At 37.4% G+C, this 17,237-nt stretch overlaps 1 protein-coding gene across 5 annotated transcripts in view; it reads right to left on the bottom strand.

Moving 5' to 3' along the window:
* The window catches only part of Jarid2 (Jumonji, AT rich interactive domain 2), a 44,314-nt gene that overhangs the window by 25,767 nt on the left and 1,310 nt on the right, over nt 1-17,237 (bottom strand). For 2 of the 5 annotated variants that reach the window (XM_028319048.1, XM_028319047.1), the window contains exons 2-9: nt 15,556-15,725; nt 15,137-15,386; nt 13,769-13,986; nt 11,960-11,986; nt 11,763-11,825; nt 8,359-8,517; nt 6,888-6,965; nt 6,215-6,280 (exon numbers count right to left, since the gene is read on the bottom strand). In XM_028319048.1, the coding sequence (XP_028174849.1) occupies nt 6,215-6,280; nt 6,888-6,965; nt 8,359-8,517; nt 11,763-11,825; nt 11,960-11,986; nt 13,769-13,986; nt 15,137-15,386; nt 15,556-15,725 (1,031 nt within the window). Of the gene's footprint in view, nt 1-831; nt 1,302-6,214; nt 6,281-6,887; nt 6,966-8,358; nt 8,518-11,762; nt 11,826-11,959; nt 11,987-13,768; nt 13,987-15,136; nt 15,387-15,555; nt 15,726-17,105; nt 17,125-17,237 lie in introns of those variants that run through there. The other 3 variants (XM_028319049.1, XM_028319051.1, XM_028319046.1) reach the window with 3 other exon arrangements.

Genomic DNA, 17,237 nt, shown 5'->3' on the forward strand with positions numbered 1-17,237 from the left:
CAGCCGAACATTGGGCACGTCGGTTTAGTAGTTCAACAAAATACTAAAAAAATATGTGCTAACCCGATAATTATGAAAACATTTTTTATAAAATAAAGCCGAATAGTGCATTTCTTCGTCGTCATACTGCTGAACCGACTTTCCCCGCCCACTTATCTGTATAGCAACCCTAAGGGATACAAAATGTCAGGAAGCAATTTATTGGTCGTGTTTACAAAAATAATTTAATGCTTCTATTACGGAATCACACTCGAAACTAAATCCCAACCCAATCACAAACTTAAATCTAAGTAGAGTTTAGGTCGAGCTTCAATTGAGCGTCATTTCATAATAGAAGCCTACACATTTTGTACGGCATTCCAAATATTACTTCACACTTCTAACATTCTTCTCTACTTAGGAAGTGACAGGTTGGCGAAATATAAACAATGAATCCTGATCGAAAACAAGTAGAATTACACTTGTGGAACGAATTCGTTGTTCAAGTTTAGCCGACCTATCCCAAATTCCTAGCATATTACGCCAAAGAAGCATATAACGGAAAATTAAAAAAAAATAAATTGAGGCTTCAACTGGGTCATGCAATAACTCAAAATAAAAAAAATCGTTTCAATAATGTTTTTGAAAACGTTTTTGAAATAACAATGCGTCCTGTTGTCTGATCGGAGAGAACAGACATATTTTCTTTAAACATCGCAACAATCAGAAATCCTATCTACAAAATGAAAACAACCAATTTACGCGTTCATCTACTGCGGAATTTGCAAAAAAAATACTACGACAGCCAAGTAGCAGTCTAACGACGTAAACAATGTATCATTTTACACTTACAATGCCAGATTTCGGCATTATCTGAGACAAATTTTATGGGTCTTTTGTCCAGACCGTCGTCGTTCAGAGCTTTGGCATTCCTTCCAGGCGTCATCTGAACTCTATGGTCATACTTGTCATCCAGGAACTTCTGGCGCAAAACCCAACCACCTCCAACGTGGACATCATTCCGAATTGTTGGGCGAGGTCTAGAGAACTCCCCCTGATAAGGGTGGTAACGACTTGTTGGACTTATCCAGTCATGATTCGTTGACCTCGATTTAATTTGGTGGCGATTAGAGGTAGTAAGAGACCTGAACATAGATCCTTGCTTAAAGGTGTTAAATTGTAATCTAGGTTTTACATAAATATGCATAAATTGTACAATAAATTGAGGATACAAAGCGGGTCTTCCATTTGTGTTACGGAATAGCTGAACATTTCTTGGGTCACAGTAAGTCACCGGACCTATTAACTGGCCTCCGAGAGCAAACCCATTATTTTGGATTACAGGCCGACCAACCGACGAAACCAGGACTCCGCCGCTTAAGTCATGTTCGCTATGTTGAATCGTGGGCTGTTCTAGCGTGCTGTTAATAACATCAGAGGTAGTATTTTCGATGGTAGGTTCTACTAGAAATCCACCACTAAGGTCTGCATCATTACTTTGGCCAACTGCCTGACCCAGCAATTCACTGTCTGGCTGATCATTTATTTCACAAACGTCAACACATTCATCATTATCTATAATACTGAGCTGGTTTCCAGATTCCTCATTAGTGTCAAGGTCATTGACCGTCTGACCCACCAATTCAACATTAGATTCATTATTTTCAAGAGATTCAGTTGTGATAAGATCGATATTTTGTATGGTCGACTGACCGAGCATTCCAACATTAGGGCTCGCATTAATTGGGACAATTATTGGTTGTCCCAACAATCTTCCGTTAATATCAAAATTATTATTTTGCACAATCGGCTGTCTCAGTAAAGCACCACCATTGTGAAGGATTGTTGGCTCAGTAGCAAATTGCACTGGAATTTGTACCAGCTGTATCTGAGGCGAGGAGCTACTTTTAAGATTTATATTATTGCTTTGAATGATTTGTGGATATTGTGAATTATATCTATGACTGAAATCATAGTTGTGAACCGAATTCCCAGCCCACGAATTAGCAATAAGGTTTTGAGCTATCCCTGGAGCTTGTGGAGTGGTTATGACATATACATTATTATCTATGACTGGTGTTCGAGCATTAACTTGAAGCATTACATTCGGGTTCACTATGTTATTTTCATAAGTAGGTGGTATATGATGATAAATATTGTTGTTTTCTTCAGTATTGTTGATTATCATGCCAGGTGTTTGATCATTTATCAGAGATCCCGCGTTTTCTGTGTGATGATAAACATTGTTTTGTTCATTATTGTTTATCATGCCAGGTGTTTGATCATTTATCAGAGATCCCGCGTTTTCTGTGTGATGATAAACATTGTTTTGTTCATTATTGTTTATCACGCCAGGTGTTTGATCATTGTTGTCGATGATTACCGGTGTTTGATCATTGATGGTATGTTCTGCGTTGTTGTTTTGTTTGACAACAATATTTTCGATTATGACAGGTTTTTGATCATTTATAAAATGTTCAGAGACGTCTGTGTCATGAACATTGTTGGTTTGAATCAGCGGCTCATCTAACAAATTACCTTTATTTTCACAATCCTCAGTAGAGTTGGTGGAGTGAGCCTGCAAACCACTTATATTGTCGATATCATTATTGGTTGCAGGCTTTGAGTTGTAGCGTTCGATTTCGATTGAACAATCAATTTGATTTCCAAGAGGATTTTCTAATATATTTGTTACCATACTATTTATCTGACTTTGCGATTCAGAATCAGAATCTGCGAATTCATCATCATTAGCGTTGTCATTATAACTAACTTTTGTAGTACAATTGACATTTTGTTCGACTTCATTCTTGTGAGACCGCATACTGTGTGTAATATTGACCTTGGTGTGTGTATCTGGGGCTGGTAATTTATCTCTAAGATTTTTCATTTCATTTTCCCCTTTACGCCGAGTTGTACTTTTTTCTACATAAGTACTCTTGAATTTAATTTCTTGTGAAGTATTGGAATCCTTATTAATTGCAACATCGCTATTCATTACAACCGATTGGGAATTCATATTTGTCTTAAACCTCTTATTATCTGACATTCGAGAACGCGTTCCTAATGCAATATAGTCATTGCCTTGCAATAGTTTAGCTCGCAAACTTATCTTGTGATCATGGGTATCACTTTCACGTACGTTTACTTCTGAAGCATTGTTATTATTTTCAATTGTTTGAGTAACCTTTAAGCTATTTCTGACATCATTGATTTGTGTCGTCGATTTAATTCCTTTATTGGTCGTATCATCACTTTCCATTGTCGAAATAAACAACTTCTTATTATTACTATTGGTCGTATCATTACTTTCCATTGTAGAAGTATTGGTAGTTTGGGTAGTCGGCTCGGGGTGCAAATCAGCTGTATTTTCCACGTCACTAGCTTGTGTCGCTGGCGCGGCATTTTCACTACCACTGTCTATGTCTTGGATTATAGGCTGAGTATTGCACTTGACATTGAGATTTTGCTCCGTATTACAAGTATACTCACTAGGTTTTGTCACTGGCGCTGGAGAAGGTAAGTTTACTTCTGAAGCATTGTTATTATTTTCAATTGTTTGAGGAAACTTTGAGATTTTTCTGGCATCATTGATTTGTGTCGTCGATTTAATTCCTTTATTGGTCGTATCATCACTTTCCATTGTCGAAATAAACAACTTCTTATTATCATCGGTAGTTTGGGTAGTCGGCTCGGCGCGCAAAACAGCTGTATGTTCCAGGTCACTAGTTCTTGTCGCTGGCGCGGAATTTTTACTACCACTGTCTATATCTGGGATTATAGGCTGAGTATTGAACTTGGCACTGAGATCTTGGTCCTTACCAAAAGTACTTGTTTGTTGTTTTAGCTCACGTCGCTTCTTTAGTGCATTATAAATAATGTGCGCATGTCTATGTAGGTAATCGTCTACGCTTTCACTAGTATCTTGTACTGTCTCAAAGCGCTCAGTTTCTCTGTTGGTACGCCCAACAGACTCATTACTTTGCATTATAGAAGTATGTGCAGGGTATGGTAGGGCTTTTGTCGCCGGCGAGACATTTTTATTACCACTGTCTTTATCTCGGGTCATAAGCTGAACCTTGGTATTTGCATTAGGTTTTGGGTTCCTACTACTTGGATTTTTATACCGTCTTAACTCAACTCCCTGAAATTTTAATTTTAGCATCTTATGTATAGTATCATATGAACTATTTTCTAGCTCATGGAGGTCAAAGCTTTCTGTAGCATCATCGCAAAAAACTGGTGTTTGGTCAAATAAATATGTCGCCGCGAAGCTATTGTTAAAATAATTTGGCCTAGACTCAAGGTCGATAGCTCGCATCTTCGTCCTTGGCAGGTGAGCCTGCTGGATTATTCCATCACCAGGTACATTATTTGAAAGTGCAGACTGAGCCGAGGATATTTCATTCATCTCTTTGTGGTCTTTTACGATAGACAAAATCCATCTGGATTTGGGCTTTTCTATGAGGTTAAGTCCATTCTTCATTCCAGTGTTATTGTCATTTTTTTCGTTAGCATTACATTCAGTCGACTCAACGCGCGTAATATCCCGGGCTTCATAAACTTCTGCCATAAGGCGAGTTTGGACGGTGTTTTTACTTAAAATGTCATTATTTTGGGTTACAGGCTGAGCCTTAGAGTTTGCATTAGAATCCAATTCATAATGTAGACTGGCTTTTTGACACATGCAATTTTTTGCATTACTATTGTTTTTATTTAACTTAGCAATTGAAACAGGTGTACGTTTGCGATCAATAGCTTGTTTAGGCTGTAAGCTACATTTATTACCAGTATTAAGTTCATTTTTATTACTAGAGATAATATCTGCTTGCTTCTTTATTTTACGTTTGCGGCTCTTACGTTGCACATTACGTTGTTTTGACCTAACAAAACAATAAGTGCAAACTCGTTTTTGTGTTTTTCGTCGTTGAACATCTTGTATCATTGCCGGGCATTCTTTTGTAAGCCCTATTTTGTCATTATTGGTTCCGTTTTCGTCATTTTCAATATTACATTCTAAATCGGTGCTTTTAACACAGATTTGAGTTCCACTATTAGGTATTTGCGGTATTATTAATTTTTTGTCATTGTCAATAATTTTCTTTCTATACTGTGCCGTTGGTTTGACCTTCGAATGTCTTAGTACTTTCTTTGACTCATTTTTTAGTTCATGGTTTTTAGCTGTCGAGAGTGCTTGCAAGCTTGTTTCACCAATTGCCGCCTGAGCCTTAGTTTTTACTTTCAGTTTATTTGGGCCACATTTATTGTTATGTGGAGTTTCATTTTCCGTCGGCTTTACTAGCGAGTCAGGTGTAAGAAGACTAAGTTCACCATTATCAGTCGCTGAGTGCGTCGTCGAGCTACTACTGATACCAGTGCACTGATTCAGTTGGATGGATGAAGCCCTAGACTTGGCTGTAAGTTTTAATTTTTTGTCATTTTTATCGTCTGGCTGATCACGTAAGCTGTTCGTTTGATCTGAAACTTTATTATTGATTTCAGTTTGAACTGGTGGAATTATTTTACTGCTAGGATCCTGGTCAGGGTTGCGATCAGGACAATCAATGCGTGTCAACTGAACTCGTGCAATCATCTTGAGTTTATTTTGGTTGGATTTGGTAATATCCCTTGGGAGAGTTCTATGGTCAACCTCACTATTAGAGACCTCTTTCAGATTTTTATTTTGAGTTGAGGTCTGGTTTCTTCCGTTTTCTTTAGGTGGAAATGCTTTATTTTCCACAATATGAGATGATTTCGATCTATGTTCTAATTCAAGATCGGCTTTTTGTACCGATGGTACATACAAAAGGTATAATTTACCTTTATAAGGCAAAGGTGATTTAAATTCGGACGTGTCTTTGTGTAGTTTCAAAATTGTATGTGTATTAGGCTGTTCTGGTTGCTCATTATTTGCCAGTTCCAGTGGTGTGGAGATGGCTGGAATAAAGCGTAAAAGTATCAGCGCTGGTTGTCGCATTGTGCGATATCTATAACAGCGACTAAAATAATACCGTTTGTATAGCTGAACAACAAAAAAAGAGAATGATTGAACGCGTTTGATATTTAAACAAAAAGTACTAGTTAGCGCATATCAGCGTGTCCTACTACGTGGCTTATGTAAAATTTTCTACATTTCTTTTTAAATTTTCTACTGGGTAAAAAGCTACTTTTAATATAGATTCTATTTGAGAAAAAAATAAATATTTAATTAACAAACTAGACAATTTAAGCTTACTTGTCTGTGTGTGTGACGGACTGGATGCAACGGGAGGCAGCGGCTTTGGTTTCAGTGTGCTGCCAGCTGTTAAAAACAGATAATTTAATTTTACAAATCGTTTTAAAGGTTTATGCGTGACAGTTACATCGTACACTCGTAATCTATCTATATAAATAAAAATGAATTGATGTTCGTTAGTCTGATTAAAACTCGAGAACGGCTGGGCCGATTGAGCTGATTTTGGTTTTAAAATGTTTGTCGTAGTCCAGGATAGGTCTAAACGGTGAGCAAATACGCGCGCAATGATGTTTTTCTGTGACAGACAAAATTCCACGCGGGCGAAGCCGCGGGCGGAAAGCTAGTTCGAAATAGTTATTTAAGTAACGATGAACCCAACATTTTATACATATTTTATAAAGTAAATAGTGAGAAATTAAGACAAATTATTTAAGAACTGTATAAAACTTAATATTAGACACTATTACGCTCAAAAGTGTGGGAACAGTTTATGTACCGTCACATTCACTAGATCAACCGAACCATAGATCTTAGATACGGGAAATTCATAACAACTACGCAAAAAAGGCACTACTAAAACTATTATGACACATTATAATTCGTCACTTCATGGCCGCTAACAATCCCTAAGGAAAACATAATACAGTAATTTTGTAATTATAAATAAACGAACCTATTTCCTGAAGCGTAGACTTGTTTTCTACTTCTTTGGGCGACTGGGTTGATTCCGATTGCTTGCTGGTGCCAGCACCTAAACACAAAACATTTAATCAAGAGTAAATCCTCTATTTAATCAAAGATGTAACGGTTAAATGTATATTGTTTTAAATTTTCATGGTCACCAACAAAATTATTATTACTGACGGGATTGCGAAAGAGGGTAGATCGATATGTCTGCCCATAACATCTCACCCGCAAGTTTCTTCAGTTACTCCGTGACCATGGCGCTTGCAACAGCGCCGAAATATCGGAAACTCAAAATTAAGGTACATGGTAGCAATCCCGTCAGTAGTTTTTTTTTAAATATATGTAATAAATAAATAAACATGTTTGGTGTCCTACAATATTTATCGACAGGCACTTATTAACTGCTTCAATTCCTTAAAAGAATGAAATAAATATGTACTATCAAATAATAAAACAGGTCAAGTGTTCAGGCTCAGGCGGAACAATAATAAATCGAAAGCAAAAATCATTTCAAAGAAGAACGGTCATCTGTGACCCAGGCCCGACAGAAACGAGACATACCTCAGTTTTTTTGTCATGTCTTAGTTAGTTAAATTATATATTTTTTATATTCGAAATCTATGTATAACACCAAAATATTACCCTTTGTTTTTGTTCAGGCGTTATACAAAAACTAATACAAAATGCCTATTTATCACCAAAATTGGTAAATGTATGTACCTAAATGTCTATTACAGCTGCTATGGAATGTATCTAGGTGACCTGGAGATACAGCCGGATTATACAGGGTGGTTATACATATGGAACGATAAGTGATCTCACTCGATTATTTCTAAACTATACAAGATATCGAAAAACTAGTTACTGATTCTGAAAGTGCTTCACGAGCTCTTTCAAATGGTACCAATAATAGGTTACAGATTATGGAAGCTGGTAACATTGAATTTTTGGATTTTGTAACTTCTCGTTTCCACCCTGTATAATCCGGCTGTATCTCCAGGTCACCTAGATACATTCCATAGCAGCTGTAACAGACATTTAGGTACATACATTTACCAATTTTGGTGATAAATAGGCATTTTGTATTAGTTTTTGTATAACGCCTGAACAAAAACAAAGGGTAATATTTTGGTGTTATACATAGATTTCGAATATAAAAAATATATAATTTTACTAATTAAGACATGATGAAAAAACTGAGGTATGTCTCGTTTCTGTCGGGCCTGGGTCACAGATGACCGTTCTTCTTTGAAACATCGTTGAAACATTATCGTGTCTGCTTGCGTGTACACATAAGGATAAGTTGATTGAATTAGGGATTGATGGTGAAAACGGGCATAAGTCATTTTAAAAGACCTATACGATGTTTAATACAAATGTTTACTTATGTTTCAACATAAACGTTGCTTGCCTCAACTCTTGCAGCTTGACCTAATAAGAAACATTATTTCACTCACCTTCATTGACTTTGAACCCGTTGCTAGCGTTGGAGGGTGGTTTAGCCGGTTGGTTGGGGGCTGGTTTAGTCGCATTTTGTTTGGGCGTGCTTGGTATGGACCCAGAGTCAGTGTCGTAGTCCGAAGCAGAGCTCCTGTCAGTGACCTTTGACGACGGGCCTGAAATAGAGCAATAAGTACCTAGTTAGATTAGGGCCGCTTCTGTCGAGAGCAGTCTAGACCTTTTTACATAAATATTTACGCAGAGGACACGAAAAGCCTGTCCACCGCCATAGTCAACTAAGGCCCAGTTTTTTGATTCGTAGTTAAAATAACTAATTGTTAAATTTTGCTACTAATGGTTAAATATTAACAATATGTTAACTAATAGTTAAAAAATTTACTAAAAGTCAAGCTAACCATTGTTAGAATAATATAACTTTAAAAAAAAAATAAAACCGACTTCAAATGCGTGAACACAAATAATACCTATTCAACAAAAAAATAATCGTTCAAATTGGTTCATAATCGGCGGAGATATTGCGTATAAAAAATTTCATCCCCAATTTTCCACCCTTGGGGGTTGTTTTTTTTATTATTAAATTTAAATGGGACCACCCTAGAGGTAATACCTATACGCCGAAAAAAGATTTGTTCAAATCGGTTCATAATTGGCGGAGTTATCGCGTAACAAACATAGAAAAAAAAACATACGGGTCGAATTGAGAACCTCCTCCTTTTTTTTTTTTTTATTATTAAATTTAAATGGGACCACCCTAGAGGTAATACCTATACGCCGAAAAAAGATTTGTTCAAATCGGTTCATAATTGGCGGAGTTATCGCGTAACAAACATAGAAAAAAAAACATACGGGTCGAATTGAGAACCTCCTCCTTTTTTGAAGTCGGTTGAAAACATTTCTTTCTGATATAGTTCCAAAATACTGGACTGTCCTGTCGATGACATTGACAGTGGGGCGCCACCGTCAATACCGGATCGCTGGTTCAGATTTTTGCCATGTTGGAAACCATATAGTTGAACGATGGTAGCGCCCCCCTGTCATTGAGTTTGGCGAGACAGTTCAGCGTGGGTCATCTATATTTAACCACTTGTCATTTGACACCTGTCAAATTTGACTATTGGTTATTCTAACTACGAATCAAAAAACTGGGTCTAAGGATGCTTTGGAGACAAATTGGACGTGGATTCGTGAGTTACCAACTTATTAAATAAGTACAATTTAATCAACATTAACCTGATTTATTTTAGGTAGGTCGGTAGATGAATTACGACCTTGTTTTGAGTTACCAACAGTCATCAACAACTACTTGTTAATTCTAAAAGCGGGAGGTTAAATTGCTTTGTCTGCATTACGCCTAAGCAGCCCCAGATTTATTTTACAATAGTATTATTATATCACATGCAGAACTTACGAATATTAATTAATACATTATTAAACCACAATCTCCTATAAGGTCCACTCGCTTAATCAAGAATTTGTATTACTTTTGTCATTGTGTGTATAGATGACCCACGCTGAACTGTCCCACCAAACTCAATGACAGGGGGGCGCTACCATCGTTCAACTATATGGTTTCCAACATGGCAAAAATCGAAACCAGCGATCCGGTATTGACGGTGGCGCCCCACTGTCAATGTCATGCATAGGACAGTTCAGTATTTTGGAACTATAGTCGTCTTACTATAGCAACCATCATCATTGTTGCGTATTTAGGTTTCCACTGTTGAAGGGAAGCGCTGGACGCAGGCCGCTACCAATCGATCAACGTGGAAAGCATTGGGGGAGGCCTATGTTCAGCAGTGGACGTCCTATGGCTGAAATGGCCTATGGTTTTTTTTTAAAGAGATAACTTGGAATTGTCATTCTCACTAAAATGTCTCTGGGGTGGTGGCGTAGTGAGGCGGGTCGTTACATTCCCTCTAATATGGTCGAGTGAAGCGATGGCTGGTTCACTCGTCATGTCTGTGAACAGGCGCTGCTTTCGGGGACTGGTCAATCCAAGTTATTCAAATTTATGTATGCGAGTCATTTCTACTAGTATCTTAATATGTAAGTCTAGATATTAGCACGTCACTACCTTGTTTAATATACCACGCAATCTTGTATACTGTTTTTATTTTATCAGGATATACCGCTTAGTTTAAAAGTTATTACGTTTTCTTTACAATAAGTAATTGGAAGAAAAAAAATTCGATAAAAAATTTAAAAAAAATCTCAAAAATTTTTTGACCTCTTTTTTGTCGATAAAAATAGGTCTAGTTTCATCTATTTTCATATGTACACTTTAACGTGACTCACACTGTACATAAAAGAAAGTCGTGTTAGTTACTTCGCTTATAACTCAAGAACGGCTGAACCGATTTAGCTGAAAATTGTCAGGGAGGTAGTTTAGAGCCAGGAGAAGGACATAGGATACTTTTATCCCGTTCGAAATAAAAAAAAGTCTGCTTATTTATTGCCATTAAGGCGGAACAAAGTTCGCCGGGTCAGCTAGTTAAATATAATATTATGTTCTATGTATTGTTAATTTAGAAAAGTGGCCCAGCATGCAATGCTAACGCTTTATAATTGTTAGTACCTATTATTTTATTTTATTCAAAAATAAAATCATCCAACAATATGACAAATTAACCCGACCTTCCTTACCGATGAACAATAATGGCGTTGATAAAACAGACCTAATTTTCGTCTTAACAACAATGTTATAACCGTTGTTCAAATAGCAGTTTATTTTTTATTTTATTTTTATTTTTTATTTTTTATTTTACAAGGAAAACAATACAGTGTTGAAACTATGTAGACTAACATTTTAGAAAACTTATAACCATTAACATGTTTTCACATTTAGAGCCTGAGTAATGCTTGTTTATCAATAAACAAAAATAGAAAAGAAGTTACCAAGCCAAAGTTACCTACTTACTACTAATTAAATTAAAGCTTAATACAAAAAAAAAAGCACCTTTCAAGAATGCACATCAAACAAGTCTTTGAAGAGATTTCGTTTAACACTATTTATGCTGGAATTGAATAAATCAATATCGGAATCGCCAGCCATAAGGTTAAAGACATTAGCAGCTCGAATAAAAAATGAGATCTTCCTGTAATTGCTATTACTATGAGGAACAGAAAGAGTAATGGGTCGTCTTAAAGTCCTGCTAGGAGCACGTAGATTTATTAAAGAAAGGAGATGTGGGGACATTACAACGTGGGATATTACAACTACTAAGCTAACATCTCTCAGAATTATTTTATTAAGAATTTATACAACTGTAAAATAAGTGTTATTTGAGTTGCCCGAATACCAATATAACATGCTGAGATTGAACATATTTTTAGAGAGAAAAAGTAATAAGTTACCCCTTCACCTATCTAATAGAAATAAAAGTCATTTACAAATTGAGACCTGATTGTGCACTGGTTTTCGTAGCTTTTGGCGTCCGAGCCGGGACGGGGACTCGTGCTCGTCCTATAAACATGTTCAGACATTTATTGAACCCTCCTTAAATCAATTATCATTTCTGTATCTGATTATTTTATTAAAAGCCGATACGAATTAATTCATTTGCTACTCGCTAGTTGCTACGCATCTAATATACTCACTTTTAGATGTCGAAGTCAACTCGTCACCTACAAGTAAACAAAATAAAATTACATAATAAACACCAGGAGAGGAAATAATTTATCTTATTATATTTATCACCATCTTCAGCTCCAACCAGTTGCGATTTCTTACAAAATCTGATGTCTTTAGCTAAACCATACTTGAGAATGTCATCCCCAGTCCAGAAAAAAGTACAACTGTCATTAACAAATCTATTGTTGCTTTGAGTGTGTATGTACAACTTACAGTGATAGAATAAATAAAGCGAGTGGACTGTATAAAGTGCTCTTCATGGATGTTCGCTCGCGAATTGAACATTGCTCGTTCGTTCGCAGAACGTCCGCCGCCCGTCACCGCTGCCGTGCGTAGACATTTGGCAGGACCGATCGATGATACAAGACACAGAATGTTCCCAGTTTCCAAATGGTGTTCTAGCTATACAACGTGTTAATGAAAAAGCGCAAAACCTGAAATTAGTTTGTTCAGAATCGACAGTAGAATCGATTCCACTAATAAAAAATGAGGGTCAAATTTTAACCAAAAAAATATTTTAATTACGCCGTGTTACTTAACTGTATTATCAGAGGTAAATGAACTATCTACGTAAACTACTAACCCACTCATATGCATGCATGCCTTGCAATCAGCGTGTGAAAGGTCAATCTCAATACGTTTCCAGAAATGCGTAAAAAAGAGATAACAAGTGCGCGGGGCGAAAACAAAAAGAGTGAATATCTTAGTAAATAATCCGCGAAAATTTATTTTAATATTTTAAATAATTCTTTTATAATAAAAATAAGTTGGGGTGTCTGAGGTTTTGCGCTTTTTAATTAACACGTTGTATATTTACCTTTAAGCTCTGGTAGGTAAAGTAAGTACACGATATTATTGCTACCGCTGGCTCTTCATCTTTGCAAATCTTGTGGAGTCAATATCAATCGTTAGGCCACTAATGAATCTCAACCAATGACGATTGAGCAGTCCCTGGCGATTTTTAAAACTAGAGAATATAAGGGATAATAAAAGTACAGGCTCCTAGTATTTTAATTATGATCCAGAACTCCTTTATGGCATCAGCAGACATGAGAGGCTTTTTAGCATCTGTAGATAACATGTTCCTAGTGTAGAATATACATCAATGTGTGTGGTAGGAAGGGGTGCTCCACCTGTACGCTTCACTAGATCACTTACTGCATAACCCTATATACTTGGTCCCACATTTACTTATAGCTTTGTGAAAGACAGTCTTTCAAGAAGGTTAGTCTACCTAAAATATGTTAGTAGTCAGGATGATACCAATGATGAGCAAATACTGTGCTCTGTAAAGTCTAAATTTAAAAATAAATGAGAAATCTTCAGATACCAAGTATACACCAAGTATTCCGATGTGTGAAGTATCGCTGTGAAATATCTAAAATGTACCTCGAGAGTATGCTGTTCGTTTATCCGTAAACGAACCAATGTCGCTGACATAGCCCGACGGATTAGCAAGCTGAAGTGGCAATGGGCAGGGCCCATAGTACGCAGAACTGACGGCCGATGGGGCAGAAAGGTTCTGGAATGGAGGCCGCGTACCGGAAAACGCAGCGTGGGACGTCCACCTACAAGGTGGACCGACGACATCGTAAAGGTAGCAGGGAAGCGCTGGACGCAGGCCGCTACCAATCGATCAACATGGAAAGCATTGGGGGAGGCCTATGTTCAGCAGTGGACGTCCTATGGCTGAAATGATGTATGCTGTTGTTCTTTGCTTGAAACTTCTATCTTCTCTATGCCACGGTGGAAAACTGAAAAAGCATGAAACTCACCTATTCTCTTGCGTAGATTCCGATCGCTACGTAGTGCTACGGTGCGACGAAGCACTTGCGCGATATACGTCAACGGCTTTTCGTCATCAGTGGCATAGATACTCTCGGTCGGGGAAGGTACGCGGTGCCTCCGAAGGTCGCGAGTGACCGCATTTGGTTTATCCCTGTTTTTCTTTTTAACTGGACGTCTTGTCTTGAACGATGATCCCAGACGAGACCTGAAATAAAACACAAATTTGTACCACTGGAATTCCAAACATCTTCATTGGGGATCTAGACTGGTGACTACCTGGGCCCTGGTCATCATTTAGCACCAAAGTGTTCGGGACATGGGATCGGATCATTTCGTTTAGGAGTTCCTATGGCCACCTCCCGACTCCTTCATCAGGACCCTGGACATCATCTAGCACTGATGTGCTCGAAAAGACAAATCCAACGAACCCAAATTTGACGCGATTCCACCGTTTGGTTTAGGAGTTCCTATGGCCACCTCCATCATCAAACCAGCTCAATGGATACCATAATATTGCATTGTCATCGTACTTACATAAGTATACCTTTCAGCTAAATCGGTTGAGAGGAACTGGTCTTAAATTCAGTTGCAAGATTTGCCCCACACCACAGAATAATAATAAGTACTACGTACAGAAGTTTTACTTCGCGAAGGTATTTAAAAAAATGTATGCTCAATTTCATTAACAATATGGTGTAATTTAGCCTGTCTCAAGAGTCAAGCACCATATTGTTGACAAACGTCAGTGATCGGCACTGCGCCGAAGCTATAGGGCTGACTTCGGTAAAATGATGTGACGTGAGGTGCCAAACTGCGGAAAATGGCGGAGGAAATACATGATTTAGCATGAATTATCATGAATAATATTAACTACTTATTTACCTCTCAGTGTCTTGAGGCAACTTAAAAAAGTTCATTCTGTGTTTTTATTATTATTTAGGCAGTTAAATACTGCACAGTATTTAGTACACCATTTTCTTTATTTTCTTCCATCATACACAAGAATACGCGAGCGTGAGTCAATGTTCGCTCGTATGTGAGGCCTTGTCGAATAGTGTCCTGTAGGTGGGCCATTGTGCGTGTTTTGTTTTCGATGTAAACTCGCGGAGATGAACAGGCCTGCCCACACTAACAATCGAGTGAAGTCAATATTAAAGCTTGTAAAAAGAGGCTAACTAACCACCCAAACCAACTTGATGTGCAACTCACTATCCCTGAAGCTATGTGGCGACTGCATACAATAAGTTTTAAATGACATAAATTCTGGCACATTGGATTTATACAACATGCAACAGCAGCTGACAATGCTGACATTGTTTAATGCTGATATTTAAGCTAGTTGGGAATATTCTCACCTCAAATGCATATTCTGTGGCCTCTGGACCCTTTGAACCACATTCAACCCGCCGGTCCTCTTCGGTTGTAGGTAACGGAATGGTCTTCCGGGCTTGTTTCTGGTGGTAGGAGGGGCAAGCATAGCATTCTTGGCCCCTGGGCTTATCTTGGCACCACCATTGATCTCAGGCAGCGGTGTGTCCTTAATGGTCTCCTGGATCTCCTCGAGACGTTCCAAAAGCACCACAGGCTCGGTGTGCGTGTGCATGTCTGAAAAAACGCCCATCTTTGTAGAGAAAAATGTGTTTAACACTAAATTAATGAAGGACTGCTTCGACCACCACAAACTAAAATAACATACATACTTCTGTAACATTTGCATTCACAGTTAATGTGGTTAAAGCATGGTGTGTCAAAATGTAAACACCAAAATACTCACTTTTGAACGCAACCATGTCCAGGAGGCTCACTGCAGACATATGGTTAAAGTAGACATTTTTATTCTCGTCTTTGGATGGTGTGACATCCACACGTCGATCGGCGGTGTTGGCCGACGCACTTGGTGGTATGAACGCGCCTTGCGCAAACTTGCGCTGCGCGTGCACTTTCCTGTAAAAGTACAAGTTGCCATTAAAACTTGAAAATAAAAGTCAGACTTGAGAATCTCCTCCTTCTTTGAAGTCGCTTAAAGACGGGATGGAAAAAACAGTAATTGTACAAAGATTTCTCGCACAGTCCAATAAGAAATGTTATTTGTTTCAATGCAAAATCATAACCAGCACAGCATCAAAAGATATTCGCTTGACGAACAATTCAATTGAGACCCTTTGTCAAAGAGAGCATGATGAGCACTACATTGTATTCTTTATTTGTGTTACATTACATGTGTACAATGTACATTTTTACAGTTATAGTCTCTAAAAATTATCCTTCCAAGTATGTATGATACTTGAAAACAAAGAGATTATAATATTAATTCGCTATAGCTAGGCGTCATCATAACGTAATGTAATAATAGCTAATCTAAAATGTATGTTTTATTCTCATTTGAATTAATGCTTATGCTTTATCGCTTTTTAGATCGCTCAGAACAGAGCTCATAGTAAAGCAGACAAAGTAAAAACAGTTTTAGTAGTGGTTCCCAGTATTTTACTACATTGCAACCAGTTTACCATTTATTCATACTAAATTTACATAATGACAAATGTCAATGAAAGCCAAATGCAGAATAAAATTTAAATCAAATCAATACAAATATTCAAACTTACTTACTAAAATATTATTCTATTCAAATTCAAAACGACTGTTGCATTTCATAGTCATGAGATAGGCAAGTTGATTGATTTAAATACAGTGGACAGCGCATTACACTTACACTGATCTAAGACACTGATAGACGAAGAGCTAGTGAACGTCAGACCTACGTCATTTTATAAAAGCTTAAAGTTTGTCAGCGTATGATCCTATTAAAGGTTGGAATGTTGGTGAATCATGAAGTTCAGGTCATTGTGGCTTTGGGAGTTACCCTAAAAATATTGTCTGGCAAGGAGTTGGAATGGAACTGTCAAAACTATCTGGCTGATGTGGAAACAACTTCTAATCATTGCCCAAACAAAAATTTTCACTTTCATTTCATAAGGTAGCTTACAGTATTTCAACACTTTTGGAAAACATACAGCTAAAAGATACATAAACTTTGCCAAAACAACAATAGATGCCACCTGTATTGAGAAGTGACTTTGACTTGGCAAAAATTTAATGAAAACAAACAAATAAAATAGCATTAACTGAAAATTATTACCAGATAAAATATCTTCTTCACCAATTCTGTCTCAAATCAAAATGGCTTCTAATGTCTAACTCAATCGCTATCTCAAAGGTACATAATTTGCAAAATCACATAAATCCTATTCCAATTTGAATACACATACCCTGCCCTGCCAAAACAAGGCAAAAGCTATGTTGGCAATGGCATGTTTTATGACTTACATGTGATAAAAATGTTTTCACAGGTAGTGCCTCCATAGAGCTTCCCAATTTGCTTGCAAATAATTTACCTCTACGCAGGAACCCCTAATGTATCACATTATTGATTTTATCTCCCTCATAATATACTGTACC

This window comes from Ostrinia furnacalis, unplaced genomic scaffold (genome assembly GCF_004193835.3).
Source record: "Ostrinia furnacalis isolate ACB-3 unplaced genomic scaffold, ASM419383v2 OfSCF7084, whole genome shotgun sequence".
Taxonomy (NCBI): domain Eukaryota; kingdom Metazoa; phylum Arthropoda; class Insecta; order Lepidoptera; family Crambidae; genus Ostrinia; species Ostrinia furnacalis.